Source organism: Megascapheus bottae, chromosome 19 (assembly GCF_031878675.1).
Source record: "Megascapheus bottae isolate mThoBot1 chromosome 19, mThoBot2.hap1, whole genome shotgun sequence".
NCBI classification, from domain to species: Eukaryota; Metazoa; Chordata; class Mammalia; order Rodentia; family Geomyidae; genus Megascapheus; species Megascapheus bottae.
The window spans coordinates 30,332,244-30,352,052 of NC_143527.1; the positions used below are offsets into that span (position 1 = coordinate 30,332,244).

At 36.9% G+C, this 19,809-nt stretch overlaps 1 protein-coding gene and 1 long non-coding RNA gene across 3 annotated transcripts in view; one reads left to right on the forward strand and one right to left on the reverse strand.

Moving 5' to 3' along the window:
* Positions 1 to 2,032, reverse strand: part of Dsg1 (desmoglein 1) — a 31,863-nt gene extending 29,831 nt beyond the window's left edge. For both annotated transcript variants that reach the window (XM_090353293.1, XM_090353292.1), the window contains exon 1: positions 1,750 to 2,032. In XM_090353293.1, the coding sequence (XP_090209419.1) occupies positions 1,750 to 1,794 (45 nt within the window). In that variant the 5' untranslated portion in view covers positions 1,795 to 2,032. The remainder of the gene's footprint in view (positions 1 to 1,749) is intronic.
* The window catches only part of LOC150049790 (uncharacterized), a 153,430-nt gene that overhangs the window by 112,675 nt on the left and 20,946 nt on the right, over positions 1 to 19,809 (forward strand). The gene's annotated exons all lie outside the window — the stretch shown is intronic.

The following is a 19,809-nucleotide window of genomic DNA, read 5'->3' on the forward strand; positions in this document are numbered from 1 at the left end:
AGTAATTAAGAAGTGGCTGTTTAAAGCAATTTTATAGGATGTACTTAAGTAGAAATAGTGATATAGTAAAAAATAAAAAATGATGCATATTTTTAGATTCAGAGAGACAATGTATAAGCCCACACACTCCTTTACTCAATTAAAATAGTATGATAAGGCAAATGAATAAAATTTGTAAGAAATTTATATTTTAAGTATTTAATTATTTGGCAACATACAACTATTCCTGTGATCAAATGACATATTGTATAAACTTATTGATCCTTGCTACATTCCAAGTACAACTAAAGAACCCTTAAAAAGTGAATGGGGAGGCAGGGAGTTTGGCCTAGTGGTAGAATGCTTGCCTAGCATGCACGAAAACCCGGGTTCAATTGCTCAGTACCACATACATAGAAAAAAGCCAGAAGTGGTGCTGAGGCTCAAGTGGTAGAGCTCTAGCCTTGAGAAAGTCCAAGGACAGTGCTCAGGCCATGAGCTCAAGCCCAGGACTGGCAAAAAAAAAAAAAAGTCAATGGGTTATGGGAAATGTTGGAAAAATATCTCAGAGCTAGAGGTATTGGCGTTTCAATAATCCATTACAACTGATACTGGTTAAGAACTATAAAACTCTTTTCGATACTGGGGATTGAACACAGGGTCTCATGCATGCTAAGTAAGTGCCTTGTCACGAAGCTATTTCCAGCCCTCTAACTCCTTTTACTTTATAAACTGAATTCAGTGGAACTAGTATACCACAAACCAAAGACCTAACTTGTTATTCTATAAACCCAGCATTCCAGTTCAAACCTTAAACAAGTAGAAACAAATAGAAACCACATCTTGCCAAGACTGGAGGGCTATTTAGCTGGCATTGTCTTTCTGGATTACATTAACCTTGCTGTGGAAAAAAAAAATAAGCATGACTAAAAGTATTGCTCAAAGTGGCCTGACTTAATATATTGGCATTACACTTCTTGTTTACTGTCTCTAAAAAGAAACCAGTTAATAACATGTAAGAGGACAATGATAAATCATCTTATTAGTGTGAGGCCACAAGTGTACATTTTTTTAAACCACAGTCACTTCTGATTACAGAACAAGCATAGTAAATAATGACACTTTTTCCTTAGTTAGGATTAAGTTCAATTCCCTTCACTTTCATCCCTCCACCTGCAGTGTAATTTATAAATCCCTCACACTACCAATTTTTTGAGATTAAAAATATTATTCTACTTCATAATTGAGTACCGTGGGATTCTGATATTAGTAGTATGGAAAATCAGAGAGGTTGCTGGGCTTGGGAAGTCAGTCACACACAGCTGTGATTTTTTACATAGCCCCTGCTTTTACATGGTACTGATTCTGCCACCAAAGGTATCCAACAGAGTAACAAAAAAGTTTAGACTACCTATATTACTATGATACTTAATCCCAAAGCCCTTCTGTCAATGAGAACTCAAACAACTCCACTAAGCAATGGCATATGAACTTCCTAAGTTGAACATTTCACCCAGAATGACTTAGCAATGACTTGGAGGTTAGAGATGTGATAGGCTGAATGGTCATGGATGCATTAACACCATCTGGAGTCTTCAATTACAGAGAGAAACACTATTTAAAAATCAAGTTCATAAAAATCACCTTGTCATTAACATAAACTTTTAATGGGTTCAGGTTAGAACTACCACTATGTAACATTTTCCACCGAGTTCCCACCCGCTGATGCCAAGGGTCAGTCCAAAAGAATTTCTAGCAGAATCCACTTACCAGAACCAGCAGCACTGCTGCTGCCCTGAGAGAATGCCAATCCATCTCGGCTGCTGAATTCCCTTACATCCAACACCCAGGGAGTTAGGTTTGCTCTTCTCTGCTCTTTTTATTTTCTTTCTCCCACTCAGCTGGTGTCTGATTAAAATAATTTCTCAGTAGATGTTCTTACATGCAGGCGTTCAGGTGTTTCTGCCTTCCTCTGGGAGAAGGGCTGAAGGTACGTATAACCAGTCTGGATCCCCACCCTAAAAACTTGGGCTGGTCTTGCTGAAATGCTTGACAAGATCATCATTGCTCCCAGGTAAAAGCTTAGGGACACACCCTCCTTCCAGCTGAAGAGCAACTCCATGGAGCAAGGAGGATTCACTCCTTCACTAAAGGGTGCTGGTTGCAGGCACTCAAAGTGACCCAAGCATTGAGGGTTGTGCAATGAATGGGGGGTTTCTTATTCTTTACTTTATTTACCGGCCATTTAGCTTCTCCCCTTAGTTAAAAAGCACATGTTACCAAGAAGTTCCTATTGGCTGACCCAGGTTCAGAGCCAAACCCTGAGGTCACAGAAGAAAATCACAAGCTTTCCATTTTAGTGGAATATTAGGAAGGATTCAGATATTTTCTAGGTTAAGAGATAGAAAATTTGCTACTATTGACATGAGTGTTGTGTTCTGAAAACCTCGATTCAAATAAACAAACCTATGATACTTAAAATCCCTAGGTTTTCTGTACAGGTCACAATTCACGTTAACTGACCAGTTCAAATACAGGGAAAGATCTATTTTCTCTCTGAATGAATATTTTTTTCCTGGATTCCTTTTCTCCTTTTAAGAGACAGGGAAATAAACTTTAAGGACTCCCCAAGATACACTCAAAGTTAACACAACCCCACCAACTGAAATGTCTTTGGCCATTTTTTGGAAGGAAATGTTAATGGGAACATAGGCAGAAAGCTGCTCTTCAAGTAAGGTAGGTAAAAAGTCAGTGAAGATTCACAAGCAGTCAGCCAAGTAGAACACAGCCCACACATATAGAGAGAAAGAGCTGTTGCAGTCGTGGGGCTCCTGAATAAATGGTGCCCCACAAGAGGCCATGTTTGAGCACGCATCCTCCAAAGAGAGCTTTCCCCCCACCCCCACCCGCCCCAGGAAATGTTTAATATCAATCCTATGAGCAGCAGGAAACCTCTAATAGGTGTTGGATACCACCAAAGTTTGAAATGGAACTCTGGAAAAAGAGACTGAGAAAGAGTCTGATAAGCTGTTGGTGATGCTAAGAAGGATGCAAACAATATCCTGGGAAGAAATGATATCTGTGAGTATCAGTCTTCAGAATGTTGTCATTTTTGACTTACTTAACTTAAACGTTAGCATAGACAGGAACTAGTTAATGTAACTAAATAAAAGTAAAAAGAGACCAGAAGGCTAGATTTCTCATTAGTCAAATAAAACATAGTCTAATCATTGTTCTGTAACAGCTCACACTGGTAGAAGGACTAACTGAAGTATAGAAGTCTCACAGGGTACCAAAGATGAAAGAACCCACTCTTGTAGCCTTCCAAAGACAAGTGAATGCTTTATCCAACTTGGAGTCTTGACACAAGGCCAGGGTGGGCATGGGGCTCTCTTTATTCATGGAATTACCCCTCCCTGGGCCCAACCCCAAATCTACCCCTCATTTAACACTCTGTTCCAACAATTGCAGTCTGCTAGACAATTTGTAGGGCAGAAACCTCCCCAGCAGATTTCTGGAGAGGATGTATGGCAGAGCCTCAGAGTTGCAAAGCAGTGATAGTGTTGACAGGCAACTGAGAGCTAAAAACATTAAGCACAGTAGGAAAAGACATTTATGAGTCACTGTTCCTTTTTCCTTTATCTCTTTTTCTCTTACTCACATTTATGTCCTTAAAGCAGAGTAGTCCCATTGAAATTTTAACAACTCAAAAATGTTCTCTACCTTTACTATAAAAAATGGGAGTTACTTGCTAGAGGTGGCTACCGCATTTGAAATGTAGCTATTATGGCTAAAAAAATTGAATTACCAATTTAAATTAAGATAATTAAAAAAAATAAAACCATGTGGCTACTGGCTACCCAACTGGACAGACAATTCAGAAAAGGTAGAATGCCATTGCTTTATTTTTTAAATTTGCTATAAAGGTGATATGCAGAGGGGTTACAGTTACATAAGTAGATACTGAGTTCATTTCTTTTTGAACAGTGTCACCTCTTCTTTCATATTGCAAATCTTACTGATATTTAAAAACTCGACTCTTTAAACTTATCCTATTTCTTTCTTTAACTCAGTGAACTCTACCTTTTTTCTAGCTTCAATGCCAGTGAGTTGAGATACTTTGAGACATAGACTACCCAAACCCTCCTCACGTCCACATACACATTGCTTGCAGTTGTCTCAGCTTTATCCTCACACCACACTGTGACATAGCTGTTCTGTACAAGTTGTTCCTTCTGTTTTGGCTTAAGGCACCCACAAGCTGGGCCCATGTGAACATTGGCTAGCTAGTTTGTCCTTCAATATGCATACCAACATTTCTCATTTCATGTACATTTTTATGAAATTTGGGGTAATTTTTCTGCTGGAATTTCCCTAGTGAGCTGACAGTTTCCCACTAGTATCTAAATTCTGATAAGATATTTCTTTCCTCTTTCAATTTTCCTCTCCCTTCCTTTCCCCTCCCCTCCACTCCCATCACCTCTTCTTTTTGTTTAATGAATAGAATAGCCTTCAGCCGAATGCTTCTTTCTTTTAAATCAAATCTAAGGGAAAAAAACCCTACATTTCATTTTTTCTTTCCTAAGTTCTAAAACGAGCATTCAATAGCTTCTACTCTTTTTATACTTTGAACAGAAAGAACATATGAGCAAAAGAAAATCTCAACTGAATTTTGAGAACCTTGGACTCTATCTTGAGACAAAAATGGCTTATGTTACAATCGTGTTGATAAAAGAGAATTCATGCTTGGGCTTTTTAAACTTCAAAAAGTAACAGTTCCAATTAAGTATTTTCCCACTGTACTTACATTGCTGTGTTAGCTACTCTAGGATGTTCAAAATAATTCAGAATTCTGTTCTGAAGGAACTTCCATTATAGCTGCAAATGACTGAAGAAGAAGTATTATGGAATTCTCCTAGAAGCTGGTCTGATGTTATGAACGTGTGTGAACTAACATTTCCTCCAGTGTGCTATTTAAATTTCCTGTTCAGTAGGTAGAGTATTTGAAATTCATGCCCATCTCTTATAATAATGCTGTTACAGACTACACGTTTTTAACAAAATAAAACTGATTACTAATATGCTTGATTTCTTCCTCTCCTTGTAGCTTATCTCAGTTTATCATTTTGTATTTTCTTTTTTCATATATTTTTATTGTAATTAATAGAAGGATTACATTATATTTGCCAGATAGAAGGTGCATTAATTCACAAACATTCATACCCTTTCTCATGTCTTGGTCCCCATTTTCTTCCCTCCCACCCTCACCCCTCATCTTGTTTTCCTCCCTTCCCTATCCAATTTCAAATAACCAAATACAAATATATCCAATATATCAGATAACAAAGTGAGATACTATAACACTATGAGATAACCAAGGGAAAGCAAAAGAGATGGGAGAAAACAATCACTCATTATATGGCTTTTGTTTCTATATCCTAGAGGTCCTTTCATTTAGCTTCATACTGTATGGCCTTATGTATCTAGGTTTTCCTCTATTGCAAATCTCTGCTATGAGAGCCCAAGATTTCTACTGATTATGACAAATGAGGGAAATCATTGAGCCTATGTTCCTTTGAGTCTGGCTTACTTCACTTAATATGGTTTTTTTAAGTCTTTCCATTTCCTAACAAATAGGGCGATGTCATTCTTTCTGACAGCAGCATAGAATTCCATTGTGTATAAATACGACATCTTGTTGATCCACTCTTCAACTGAGGGGCATCTGGGTTGGTTCCATATCTTTGCTATGGTAAATAGTGCTGCAATGAACATCTTCGTGCTAGTGGATTTAGTATGCCCTTGTTTCTGGACAATTGGGTAAATGCCTAGTAGTGGAATTGCTGGGTCATAGGGGAGCTCTATGTTTAGTCTTTTGAGACACTGCCATTCTGTTTTCCATAGTGGTTGAACGAGTTTGCACTCCCACCAACAGTGTAGTAGTGATCCCTCCTGGCCACATCCCCTCCAGCATCTGTTGTTATTAATTTTCTTGATCCTGGCCATTCTAACTGGAGTGAGGTGGAATCTTAGAGGTGTTTTGATTTGCATTTCTTTTATGGCCAGAGATGTCTGTCGAACATTTCTTCATGTGTCTATAGGCCATTTTTGTTTCTTCTTCAGAGAAGACTCTCTTTAAGTCTTTGGTCCATCTTTTAATGGGATGGTTGTTACTTTGGAGATTAGTTTTGGAGCGATTCAATTTTTTGAGCTGTTGATATATTTTAGATATGAGGCCTTTGTCTGTTGTTTGGTTGGTGAAGATCTTCTCCCACTCTGTAGGCTTCCTAATTAATTTACTAGCTATGTCCTTTGCCATACAAAAGCTCTGCAGTTTAATGCAGTCCCACTTATCCAGCCTTTCTTTGATTTGTTGTGATTCTTGGTCCTTATTAAGAAAGTTTTGACGTGTGCCAAGGAGGCCTAGTGTATCTCCTATTCCTTCTTGTAAAGTTTTCAGTGTGTCGGCTTTTACCTTGAGATCTTTGATTCATTTGGAGTTCATTCTAGTGCAGGGTGACAAAGAAGGATCCAACTTTAGTTTTCTGCAGGTGCTTAACCAGTTCTGCCAGCACAACTTGTTGAAGAGGCTGTCTTTTTTCCATTCTATTTTTTTGGCTCCCTTGTCAAAGATTCGGTGGCCATAGGTCTGTGGTTTAATATCTGGGTCCTCAGTTCTATTCCATTGGTCTTCAGGCCTGTTCTTGTGCCAGTACCAAGCTGTTTTGGTCACTATAGCTCTGTAATAGAGTCTAAAGTTTGGTATTGAAATTCCTTCTGCGCTGTTCTTTCTGCTAAGAAGTGTTTTTGCTATTATTATTCCATATGAAATTTTGGATTGCCTCTTCTGTTTCTTTAAATCATTTTGTATTTTCAAGCAATACCTTCCCTTTCTTTTCTGCCTTTATTTCTGGATTTGTCTTCAGATCCTCTTTAGCTTGAATTGCCGTACAATATTTCTAATTGTGTCTTCTGAATCCAGACTCTTCATCGACCCATACTGTATTCATTGTATAGGACAGCATCTCTGCCACATTCTTTTCCTTATGCCTCATCTCCTCTTTTAAAAATTTAATAATTTGCTGTTCCTATATAAAAATGTTTTTGTGTTGCCACTGCTTGTCTCCAAGTTATTGAGTTACTCTGGTGGAAAGTCTATCACACTTGAAATCTTAAAATTTTCCATTATTATGCTATCTTTAATAGTAATGATAATGATATGTTTAAGAGTTACAGTTGTCTCTGTGCCCTATAATCTGAGCTATCTCCTGCTGCAGTCCCTTTGCAAGAAAGAGAAAATACACTGAGAAACATCCACAACAGAAGGCAAACTGCCCCTCAAATCAACATATGTATTATCATCTGGAAGAAACAGCTACAAATTCAAGAGCGCACTGTCCAGCCATCTTGTTCTTCTATTTAAATGGTACAGTGATAACAGTTCCATTGGAATGAACTCCTTTAACGACTCAACGAACCAGGCCATATATCTGTGATATGAGACTATTTTAACCTTCTCACTCTTGTCCCCCAATCTTCTTATGGAACATTAAGACAATGTCGGTATTCTGGAGAGCTGAAGATGTAATGAAGTTATGTCTTCCCATGGCTGACAGATAATCCCTTATCTCTACCCTTAATGTCTTTCTAGTCTATGTGGGTGATTGGATAGACCTAATTTAGGACATCATGGCCTTGGGCCTAAAGTCTAAACAGAACCCCAAGTTTCATAAACTACTAAAAGTCATGCTGTGGCCTCTTCTAGTCAATGCCACAACTGGGGGCAAGCAAAATGAAAGGAAATGGAAGAGCCTGGTAAAAATAAGACCATAGGACCTCCATCTTGAGGAGCAAACAGTCAGCCAAGAAAGCATGTGAGGGAGAACCTGCCCACTCTTGCTAATCCCCTCTAGTTATGAGTCTTGAGACACTTGTGTGAACCTTCCAAACAAATAAGCAAACAAACAAACAAAGTGGAACATTGTTTAGAAGAACCAGAGGCTACATTTTGCCTGTTTGACCTTCCTTTTGCCCTCTTTTACAAAAGTATTGGATTTTAGATGTTTGAAAAAAAAGTAGAGGCACCCTCAAGGGAAAAATAGTCAATTTATTGAGGGGATGGCTGGGGTTGGGAAAAATGCAGAAGTGATACTGATATAGATGCATTATAATCATAAACTGATGGTGAATTGAAACTTTCACCCTTTACCCAGTTGCTTAGAGATAATAAGAAAAAGTAAAGCAGCAAAAAAAAAAGTCAACAGTGGTGAATGATTTGTATCCAGAGTATTTTTCATTTATGATTGTTTGATGAAAGAATTTCAGAAGCTATTATTTACTATGAATGTTAAAATAGAATTCTACCAACATTTTTTGAGCCCCACTGCCAGGCTGCCCTGATAATCATGAGAGATGAAAATAGATAATTGAGTTTTCCATGTTTAAAAGGGTGATAGTTGTGACTGGATCTTAAAACAGGAATAAGCCTTATTTCTATTATAAGACACAGGGATATACATGCAATATGAAAGTGTTTTATGAGGAAAAGAGAATTAATGTTTGTATTGGGGAAATTATGAAAGGCAGATTTAACTTTTTTGGATGGCCGTACCATATGCACAACTGATGGAGCTACAGATGAGAAAGAAATATATTTTTCATAGTAAGGAATAGTCATACTAAACTTGAGTTCAATAATTTCAAAAAGTACCAGAGTTGATGAATTAGAATGGAGTGGACTAAGGAGCACTTTGATTGCCCTTCTGAGGAATGTGGGTGATATTCTAGGGCCATCAGCTTTGGGGCTGTCAGCATTTGTGCTTTGAACAGGAATTGTCCTGTCCAAGTTGTGTTATGAAGTTTGCAAATCATAATAGTGGATGTAATGAACCTGAGCCCATGCCACTCCTGTGGGAAGAGAAAGGACAATAGAACATGATGGAGTTCAAGAGAGTACAAGGCATCAATCAGGGGAGGTAGAGGAAAAGGGACAATCTCCTGAAAGGCACACTGTTTCTTTCAAAATTGGATAAGAAGGGAAGAAGCTTATCTTCTTCATAAAGAAAAAGGCACCACTGAGGTTTTCATAGATGCTTTTAATATTTCATCTCCATTTTTTCTTCTGAATAAATTCAAGCCTTTGTTCAGATTTACAGCATGTTAACACTTTTCCTCCCTCCCTCCCTCCCTCCCTCCCTCTTTCCTCTCTCCTTCTTTGTTTAGTTTTGCTTGGTAATTTGAGTATGTAATGTCATTTTGTTTCCAAATTACAGTATGACATCTCATAATAAATATGTCTGCTATATAATCACAACATATTTGATGCAAAAGGCATTAAAAATTGATGCCTTTGAGGCATTGACTGAAAGACAGTCCATGACTTTACCACTGTTGCCAAAAAGTGCTTGGGAAAAGTAAGCTCTTCCTTGCAAAAGACCATCTGGAAAGAAATACAGGAAAAATGTAGAAGTAGAGAAATTTATATGTTGCACCCAGTAATGTAACTGATTCAGGCATATATCACCAATGGATACTTTTTTGTTTGTCGTGGGCTTGAACTCTAGGTCTTGGCGCTGTCCCTGAGCTCTTCAAAGCTACTACCGTACGCTTTGAGCCACAGTGCCACTTCCAATTTTCTAGTGGTTAATTGGAGATAAGTCTCACAACTTTAGTGCCCGGGTTGGCTTTGAACCTTGATCCTCAGCTCTCAGTCTCTTGAGTAGCTAGTATTACAGACATGAGCCACCATACCCAGCAAGAACAAGAATAATATATTTTATGGGAGAATTACTGATTTTAAGCATTGTTCCCTCTACAAAATGTTTTTAATGTTCATTTGCATTACTATACTTTTCTGTTTCTTTGTCACAGAATTCTTCTTGACTGACCATCCAATGTGCTTATCTCATAATGTTGGTTTAATATCTCTCTTCCTATCTCAATCCTGGGTAAGCTCAGGGATAACAACTTAGAGTTAGATTTATCCAGTCCAAGCTTTTGGCCCAAACTCCACACCGATACATATAAATGCCTACTCAACAGTTCTCTTGGAAATTTAAAGTATAATTTGTGTTGAAAACATGTGTTCCAATCTACACCAGCATCTTATTCCAAGGAATAAGACATGCATCAAATTTGTTTTACAAAATAGAAGTCCAGGAGCTATAAGCTGCATCTTTTCCTTCTTACTCTGTCTTTTCCAAGCCATCGCCAACTGCTTTTGATTTTACATCTAAAATGTTTCTCAAGTTCATTATTTCTCTTTATCTTGAAGACCATTATTTTAGCCAAATTTGTCACCAGGATTGTGACTGGAACATCCTACATCCATTCCAGCCAACCTCTTTATGGATTTACTACTAATGATAAAGAACTATGCCAAAGAGCCACCCTGAAATTTACTAATGTCTTCAACATTTTTTCAGTGATTTTTAGAATAAAGATGGATTGCACAGTCTTGAATTGTCTAGTGCTGTCCTACTCTCAAGGCTCTTTTTGCACTTTGTATCAGTTGTAAGATGTTCTTGTGTAGTGGTTCATCTCCTTCTTTGAAGTTATTTTGATTGCAAGTTTATACTTAATTTGTGTGATTTCTCTTCTCTGCTCTTAGCACTGGACTGTTATGCTGCTTCATTTAAAACAAAGAAACTCTCTTCTGCAAAGCTAGTGTGTGATGGTGCTTAATCATTTTGAATTCATGAGTAAAATGCATGAAAGCAAAGCGGAGTTTCAAGAATGAAGGCTGTATGTTTTAAACTTTGCCATCCTATCAGGGTAACCACACTATAATGAAAAGCAATTACATAAATTTGGAATTAGATCTTTGGTGAGTTCAAAAATACCTTGGATAATATCAGGGTAGACACTGGGAAGAATGCTCAAACATTTGAACTAAAAATAAGGTACTGGAAAGGGAAGGACATGATGTAGAGCTCCTGTAAAATCATTAATTCTGATTAAGTGCAGGTAGAAGGGTATGAGGTTCCATGAGGTCAAAAGACATATATGTTACAAACAATGAAATGAGATTTCCAGAAAATTAGTGGATTGTGCTCTTAAAGCCTTTCTATTGGAGATTATGTGAGCAGAAGTGGAATGATTTCGTAAGGCTCAGGGAGTGGCCATGGGAACTGGTATTTATGATAGTATGAACTGTGCCGGAGAGCCTATGTATATTAGATGCTACTCAAGGAGTTAAAAGGCCCTTAAAATGAAGAAGCTTGTCTTTTCTTTCTGCTTCTTTCCCATGGAATCTAGTATATGTGCAATTAACATTCCATGTGAAATTTATTATTTTTGTCAGAAATTCTGCCTCCTTGGTTTAGTTTAGGTGTGTGTATTTATATTATTATATAATATAAATATATAAATATTATTATATTGATTGATTGATTGATTGATTGGTACTGGATCTGAGATTGAATTTTATGCCTAGGCACTGTACTTGAGCGTCTTTTACTCAAGGTTAGCACTCTATACTACTTGAGCCACAGCTCCATTGCTTACTTTTTGGTGGGTAATTGGGAGGTGAGAGTCTGATGGACTTTCCTGACCTGGCTGGCTTCCAAACATGATCCACAGATTTCAGCATCCTGTGTAGCTAGGCTCATAGGCATAAGCCACTAATACCGAGTCACCTTAGATCTTAGAGCATTTCTCAAGACTGTCTCATGGTGCCTCCATGTAAACCAACTCTATCAAAAGTACTTGAATAATTAATTAGTGTGTATTTAAGCATCCATTTCCTCATCACTGGTTCTCAAACAGTGGGATATACATATGCACACATGTATATATAAATATTTTCTACTATATAACTATTTTCAACTTCAAGAATTAAGTTGCAGTTGCAGTCAGTGAGAAGCTAAAATATTCTGGAAATTATGACAAGAGTTGCGACAAGAAACTTGGGAACAGGTTTTTAAAACATGTTTCTGGTCTTGGAGAGGTTTTTCAACTCAAGCAACTGCAAACATCATCAAAATTCCGTGATATAATCAGTGATGTGCTATAAAATGCTGATGATTAACTTCTGGAAATGCACATCCAAGCAGTCAGACTTGTCTGTAATGAGTCATGGAGCTGTGGGCTTGCAGTCAGTGAGAACACCCTGGAATTTCTGCATACGGTTTGGGGATATTGAGAACTAAGTACGATAGCAAGTAACACCCCATTCTATTAAAAATTTGGGGCTGGATTGTACCACCAACCCTAACTCAAAATAAAGGGCTCTAATTCAAATGAACCTGACTCAAATCAATATCAAGTAGTATCTGCTGCATCTTACACAATTATTTTGCCATTAAAAAATGTATACTTTCAGACAGGAGCATGTGGTTCAAACCTGTAATCCAAGCTACTCGGGAGACTAAGAATTGAGAATTGTAGTTCAGAGCCAGACAAGTTAGGATAGTCTGTGAAACTCTTATCTCCAATAAACTACAGAAGTAAGCAGAAAGCCCAGGCTCTGAGTTCAAGCCTCAGAAAGGAACACACAATTGCATGCACACAAGCTCACTAGCATACACACACACACACACACACACACACACACACACACACACACACACACACGTAGTACTTTCCTCCAGAGGATAATGAAATTATTAGATTATGGTAAACGCCTTGGACAATAGGTATGTCCAAGAACTATTTCTGTGTGTTCTTAGGTTGTATTTTATTAAGTACACGTTTCCAACAATGAACACTGATAAAGTATATTTCAATAACTGCCTAAAATGAGTTAGAAGCTTTAAATCTGGGAACATGTACTAGTTCATCTGCTATTGCCAGTTTAAAAACTTCTCAGAAATCAGACTATTGCTGCCAACTATGGAAGTTGGAAAAACAAAGACAAAATTTGGCATTAGGTAAAGCTGAGCTCAAATCCTGGGCTGTCCATCATGAGACCATAGCCAAAATGAATATCTATCAATGCAAGGTCTTCTTATTTGAAATAAGGGAAATTAGGTGTTGAATAGCAAAGTAGAAGCTTAGGAGAATTATATGAGGAGTATAAGAAATCAAAATTTTAAACAGCCTTGTGTAGTTCAGTTGAGATGAAACAAAGTATGTAAAATGAAGTACAAAGAATATGAAGTGGAATATTAAGCCAATGGGAGTTGCTGAGATCAAATCCCAAAATACTGTCTCATGGTCTTGTATATTCAAGGAGGTATGCTCTTTCTTGAACATTATTGGCTCCATGTAACCCATCTACTCCTCATGATTTAAAAACCCCATGAAGGATAGTAACATTGCTTTGGAAAGATGGAGAAAGGGTCAGTGCTCATCTCCTAGCCAGCAAGAAAGGTTGGCCACTGGTAACCTGAGCTTTGTCAGTGGAGGCTGCCAAGATGTCAGAGAAAGTTATACATCTATTGCTATGCTGAACATTGATCCTACAGCCTCATAGCATGCTAGGAATGCACTGTACCCCAACTAACCCTCAAACTATTGAACATACAGTGCCCTGATCAAAGCATATGAACAGATGCAAGAGAGTGAGTGTTGTCTTCACAGAGGAGTTGTTGACATTTGGATGGGTTTTAATGGGATGTGGAGAATGTCTTTAGATTAAAATAAAAAGGTATGAAAAAAGAGAAAGGCATCATTCGAAAAGGAAAATAGATGTGCCTGTGCCACAGTGATCCATGATCCTAAAGAGAAGACCCGGTGTAGCCAGTGATTGCTGTTCAGATTGGCTTTGCTGTAACTGGCCCCATCTTCTTCACTCCCATAGGAATCCCAGGTATACAATCCATCTCCAGCTGGAAAGTGGGTTACAATGAGCCTCAAAGGGATGCATGCCATGTGGGCTGTTATTCTCTTCTCTCTTCCCATTTCTTCACCAAGACACACCCTTGCAGGTGGCTGGGAAATCATCACTCCATTGCTAACATCAGCCCACATCAAACTGCTTTTCTGAAAATCAATCACTGCTTTCTATGTTCTTGCTCAACAATGTGTGTTACTTACCGTCTCCAGTGCATTGTGGGCTGTCTTATCAAGGGCTTTTCCTCCTCAGATGAGTTGAGAATGAAAGTCCTGATGGGAAAGTTTCATATTCATTTTATTTAGACAACCACAATCCAAAATAACACTCTTTCCTGCTAGGTATTTCTTGGTAAATGAAATGACAACCCTTGGGTCAGGGTTGGTTTGGGTCAATGTCCATTGGTAAAAAGAAATTTAACCTTGAGGGAGAGGGGTGTGTGGGTTCTCTTTTCCAGACAACCTTTTTATGTGGTGTGAGTGAATTGGTGGCTGCAGGGACACACCTATGGCTCTACATGGTGTTTGTACAAAGATTCCACCTGTTCCTTTGAAAACCTTTTCCTACACTCACACTGAACCTTACTTGGTGTAAGAAACCTTAATTATCAAAGCAGAAAAAAATATGCTGATTACCAAATAATGTAAGAAAGTAGCAGATAAAAAAAAGAAAGTAGCAGATAATAAACTTAGAGAAGTTCACCAGTTAATGAAATATGACTGTTGATTCTGCCAACAAACATAGCATTCTTATTAAGTGGTCCATTGTATGCTAATTGTATGGGATTCAAAAGGCAGTCATAGTCTAGGGAGCATAATACCCTCATGAATCAAGTGAAAAGAATCTTAAAAAATTCATATTAGTGCTGTTCATTTTTCATATGTCAGAATACATATCTTAAGTTGGAATCTCAGTGGCTAAAGTTAGTGTGAGGAGATTGTGATTTTTTTCATTTACCTATTATTGTTTATTAAATAATTGAAAGATCCAGATTTATATACCATCTATTTCTTATTTGGAGAAACAGTTTAGTAATACTTCTAAATGTTTCCAAAGAATAACGTATTTGTAAAATACAATAAAAGTAATTGAATACAAACTGAAATTGATTAGTTACAACCTCAGTCATTGTGTTAGCATATACTCTAATAAAGCTTTTACATAAACTATGTATTTAAAAGGGGAATCTCATACTTTGAAAATAGCTTGAGAATCACAAACCTTTTAAACTGGTGCTTTGAGTGAGATGAAGACACAACATTTTTCAAACAAAATATGAGCCTAGCTGGGGCCAGTGGCTCACATGTAATCCTAACTGCTGAAGAGGATGAGATCAGGGATTGCAGGTCAGAAGCAGCCTGAGAAGAAGCATATTTGATACTTTTTATCCAAAGTAACACTCAAAAGCAAGATTAGGGATGTGGCTGAATTTGCAGAGCTCAGACCAAGCAAGAAGGCCAAGAGGGCACAAGGACCTGAGTTCAAATCCCTGTACTAATAAATGAAAAAAAAAACCAAATAACTAACGTCTTTTATATCCCACAAATGTTTAGTGTGTCTGCAATTAGATTTCATTCTTTGGACATAATATAGCATAAAATGTAGAGGAGTTATTTGTAATATTAGCTATTTAGCAACATACATGGACATGTTTAAATCTCTTCAATGAATTTATTTTCCTTATTAATTTCAACATTGAGCTGCCGATGTTCTAAATAAAATCTTACTAGCCCTAGCATAGGATTGAGGAATAATGAAAAATAAGTATACCATGCATGCATGCCTTTTTAGTTATAAAAACTGGAAGCTTCTCTTATTAACCTGATATTTAAATTCTATTCTATTGCATATATGATGGAAAATTATAAAACTATTAAAATTTTATAGTTCAAGAATAAATATATGGAAATAATGCTTTAATTGCATTACTTAATATTCAAAACAAAAGAATATAAATTCGGAAAGTGAGAACATAATATAAGATAGGAAACTGTAGCATCTATCATTTACATTTTTCTGCAGTAGAGTTAGCAGATCAAAGTTTTTTTCATTTAAGGACTTTCTCTTAATGAAAATAGTTCACAACCTCCTTAATTCTAACTTAAAATACCACATATTTTATAGGAAGTGTTCCCCTCTCTTGTACTCATGATGTTTGTCAACCTTTCAGAAAGTTGTCCAGTGGACATTATACATAGTTTATTTAACTTTCTTAAGTAGTTTATTTAATCAAAAAGCTGTGGCCTTTAAGATGAAAGATTATTAAAACTTGTCAAAACAGTGAGTGTTTTCATGTTCTGACTCATGTCTAGAGGCAACTTTGTTAGCATGAAGAAAGTGATAGATTCTGACAGTCTACAATGAAGAATTTAGTACAAGGTGGCAATTTTACCCATGTTCTCCAGTTTACTTGAGTCTCTTTCTTTCCAGGGGCTATGAACACATAAAGATGGCATTTGCAGTATGTAGTTAATGTATCGACCTCCCATACTAGTGGGAAATTATTGAATTATGAGGTTAACACAGGACAGAAATTTCTCAAATTGACTTGAAAGAAGTATTGACATAAAGCTAGAGATAGTTGCTAAAGTTTATTCTAGGGTGAATATTAGATTAAAGCACTAAGATTTTCATTTTGAAATGAAGTCTGATGCCTAACTACACATTTGTTCCTTCAGAAATATCTCTCAGTTAGACATAAACATGTCACTTTATAGTGAACACATTAACTGGAATAAAACTTGCTCAACTCCAAAAGGATTTGCCTACTGTTCTATGATCATTGTTATCTTACCATGCTACTAGCTACCACAGTTGCTTTATGTCAATATTACTATCATTTTGCTAAATTAATAGGTATGCTTAATAGATGTGCTCAGCAAGAACTTGTTCAGCTTGTTTTATTTCTTGAGCAGGTGTGTCCTGTTACCATTACACTGTACTTGTTATTTCTTTGTACCAACACATGTTACTCACAAAGAATTTAGTTTGGTTAAACAAAGCACTTCAAATACTTTAGACACATAAAAACATTAAGAAAATAAATAAAATTAAAAAATATTTTTATAGCAATATTCAAAGAAGTTATGTCTATTTTTAATAAAAACTTACTAACAGTTATTTTTAAATAAATTATATCTTTAAAGAGAATCACCATGTGCTGGGTAACTGAATTCTTTTCTACAAAAGAGAAATGCTATGTTATAGAATAATGGGCCTATCCTTCTTTTAATTAATTCTGGGAATTTTTGAAGTTAATAAGAACATTTAAGAAAAAGGAAACTTTGGAATGACATTGGAAGAATGTTGCACAGTTGGTCCCTAATGCAATCCATACTTCCCCCAGTGAATTTTGGCTGCTGAACTCTTGCATCATACTATATCAAACTGTAGCTTTTATAGGCCCCCATGATTACCATGTAATTTGTATTCCATAAATATTTTAGAGGGATCAGCTCTTAGCTTTAGAAGTAACCATCATTTTTCTTTATTGCTACCATTTTTTTTAATATACAGGGAGCTGAGATGGCAAAAGGCTTATTCCAAAGTCAATCCAAGCCCTCCAATTCCTTCCATACCTTCTGCACTGCCTAGACTCTCAACCTGAGATTTTATGGATCTCAATTCTCAATTCACAAATATCACATTTCAAGTGAACTTTCACAAATTTCAATTTCACATCTCAATTCAGATAAAAGACTTACCTTTCCATAACCTGACAATCTGATTGATAAAGATATTGCCCAGGAATTTCTAGTAAAAGCCCCTGTGTTTCCATAATTCTGAGAAATGGAACACGAAGTCTATAATTAAAATGTTAGTTTAATAATTGAAATATAAGGTGAAGGATTTATTGTTTTTCCTATTGTGAGAAAAATCTGCTCAGTTTGCCTGTAATACTGACTTTTAAGACAGAATTATTTCTTATGACAGCATTAATATATATGCTATTCCTTTTTTGTTCAAGAAGAATAATAGAAATATACTAGGAAATTAAAGTCTTTGCACTATATTTATAATGTAGATCTGCCCTAAAATCAACATAAGTAATTTACTAGGAATTTTATACCTAGGAAGAAATAATATATTAGTTGGTAGCAGTAATTAGTTGTATTAAGAGAGCTTACATCATTTCAAAATTTGAAGTAAAAGTACATATCAGTTACACATTTTTCTTATGGATTCATACTGAAAGGAAAAGCACAACATTATAAAGTAAATGGATAGAACCAGAATACTTTGATAATAAAAATATGCAAAATCTTAAGTTACCTCTAAATAGCAAATACCTGATCTTGTGCATATGATTCTATGTAATTTTATGAAGCTATATGTATCAGATACAGAAGACAGTATCAGACTTGTGGAACATCTCAGTTTGGGTTCAAATCCTGGTTCAGCACTTCCCAAACTATGTGACCTTGGGAAAATGTGATCCATGTATGCCTCAGCTCCTTCTTGGTAGGTAGGGCTGATAACATTTACCTCATGTGTAGGAGAATTCCATGATTTAATATAGCCAGACACAGAGTTAATGCCAAGTAAATGTTAGCTACTATCATCATCATCATCATAATCCTCATCATCATCATCATCATCATCAACATCATTATTATTATTATTATTATTATTATTATTATTATTACACAGGCACTGTACCTAATAAAGGGTATACACATGTAGTTTTAATTTCCATTGCTTTAAAAATGTTGACTGGATTAACGTGGATTAATTGACGTGTGACATAGTTGCTAAATTTCTATATTTGTTCCTTCTCCCACCCCATAGTTGCTAAATTTCTATATTTGTCCCTTCCCCCACCCCTGGTGGATTGAATTAACTTGAGTATTTCTTTAGTGTGTATGTGAATGCACTGGGTCTGAGAATGAAAGATACTACTTATGAAGGGTTATGCTTTAAATGGAAAGAAATTGAAGGTTTCCCCAGGAACTTTGTGGGAGTTACTAAGTGCTGCCCCTTCACCCCCGCAAGTGAACAAGGAGTAGTATGACTGGCTCCAGGTAGGGATGGGGAGGGAAGATAATGGTGTAACTAGCTTGGGAGAGCAGGTGATCACCTCAGGGAGAGACTGGGCGAGGAGCAGAAGCGGTGGGTGGAGGAGGTGACAGGGTGGAGCTGATGGAGACCCAGAACAAGCAGTAACCTGTGCTCAGACTCTGGGCTGGGTTCAGGCTTCACTGAGGCCTTGAAGGCTTTGCTGAGATTAGACATGCTTGGTACTCAAGAGATGGGATATGGGTAGACAGAAGTGAGAAAAACATGTTAAAATATGCTGAAACTTGCATAGCACGGGATGTGCTCTTGAGAAGTTGCAAACTTGGTAGGAAAAAAGTTAAGACAGGTAGAACCTAAGGACATGTGAAAAGGATTGGGCGAAGAGAGCTAAAATAAAAAAAGGGGGGGATTGGCAACAATTTAGTACACTAGACTTATAGAGACTCAAGATGCGGTATTGGTGTGACTATACCCAGTTAAGAGCTAAATGCAACAATGGTAATCAGAGTGATGTTGCTATCCATGATTTACACTACAAATGTTTAAGAATCTTAAGCTGTTGCTGCAATGGTAATGTCCAAAATGTGATCTCTGTAGCATCTGATGACCTCTGTTTAGCTGAGGAGCTTACAAGGGACAGAAGAAGCAGAAAGGGTAGTGGGTGGAATTCTTAATGTGACTTCTTGAAGAAGAAAGAAATTCACCCAGAAAACTAGCCCAACGGTGTGGTGATCTACTTGATGGAAATAGTAGCTTGTAGAGTAGCAATGGAGGACATTCTGTGGGGAAAAAGGATCAGTACTTTTTGGTCCTTTTAGTTATAATTTTACCTGTATCCATATTTACATATATGCTTATTTTAAATATGTGCTAACACTTGCCAGCTTGTTACAACTCCATATTCTCTACTCATGTGTACTTCAGATTTCTTGGACAATTTCATCGTAATGTTTGTGTGCAGATGTAGAGGGAGACCTTGTACAGCCCTGAGCTTTTCTATAAGTGCTCCTCTGCCAGCAGGGGCAAAAAGAGATCCTGCA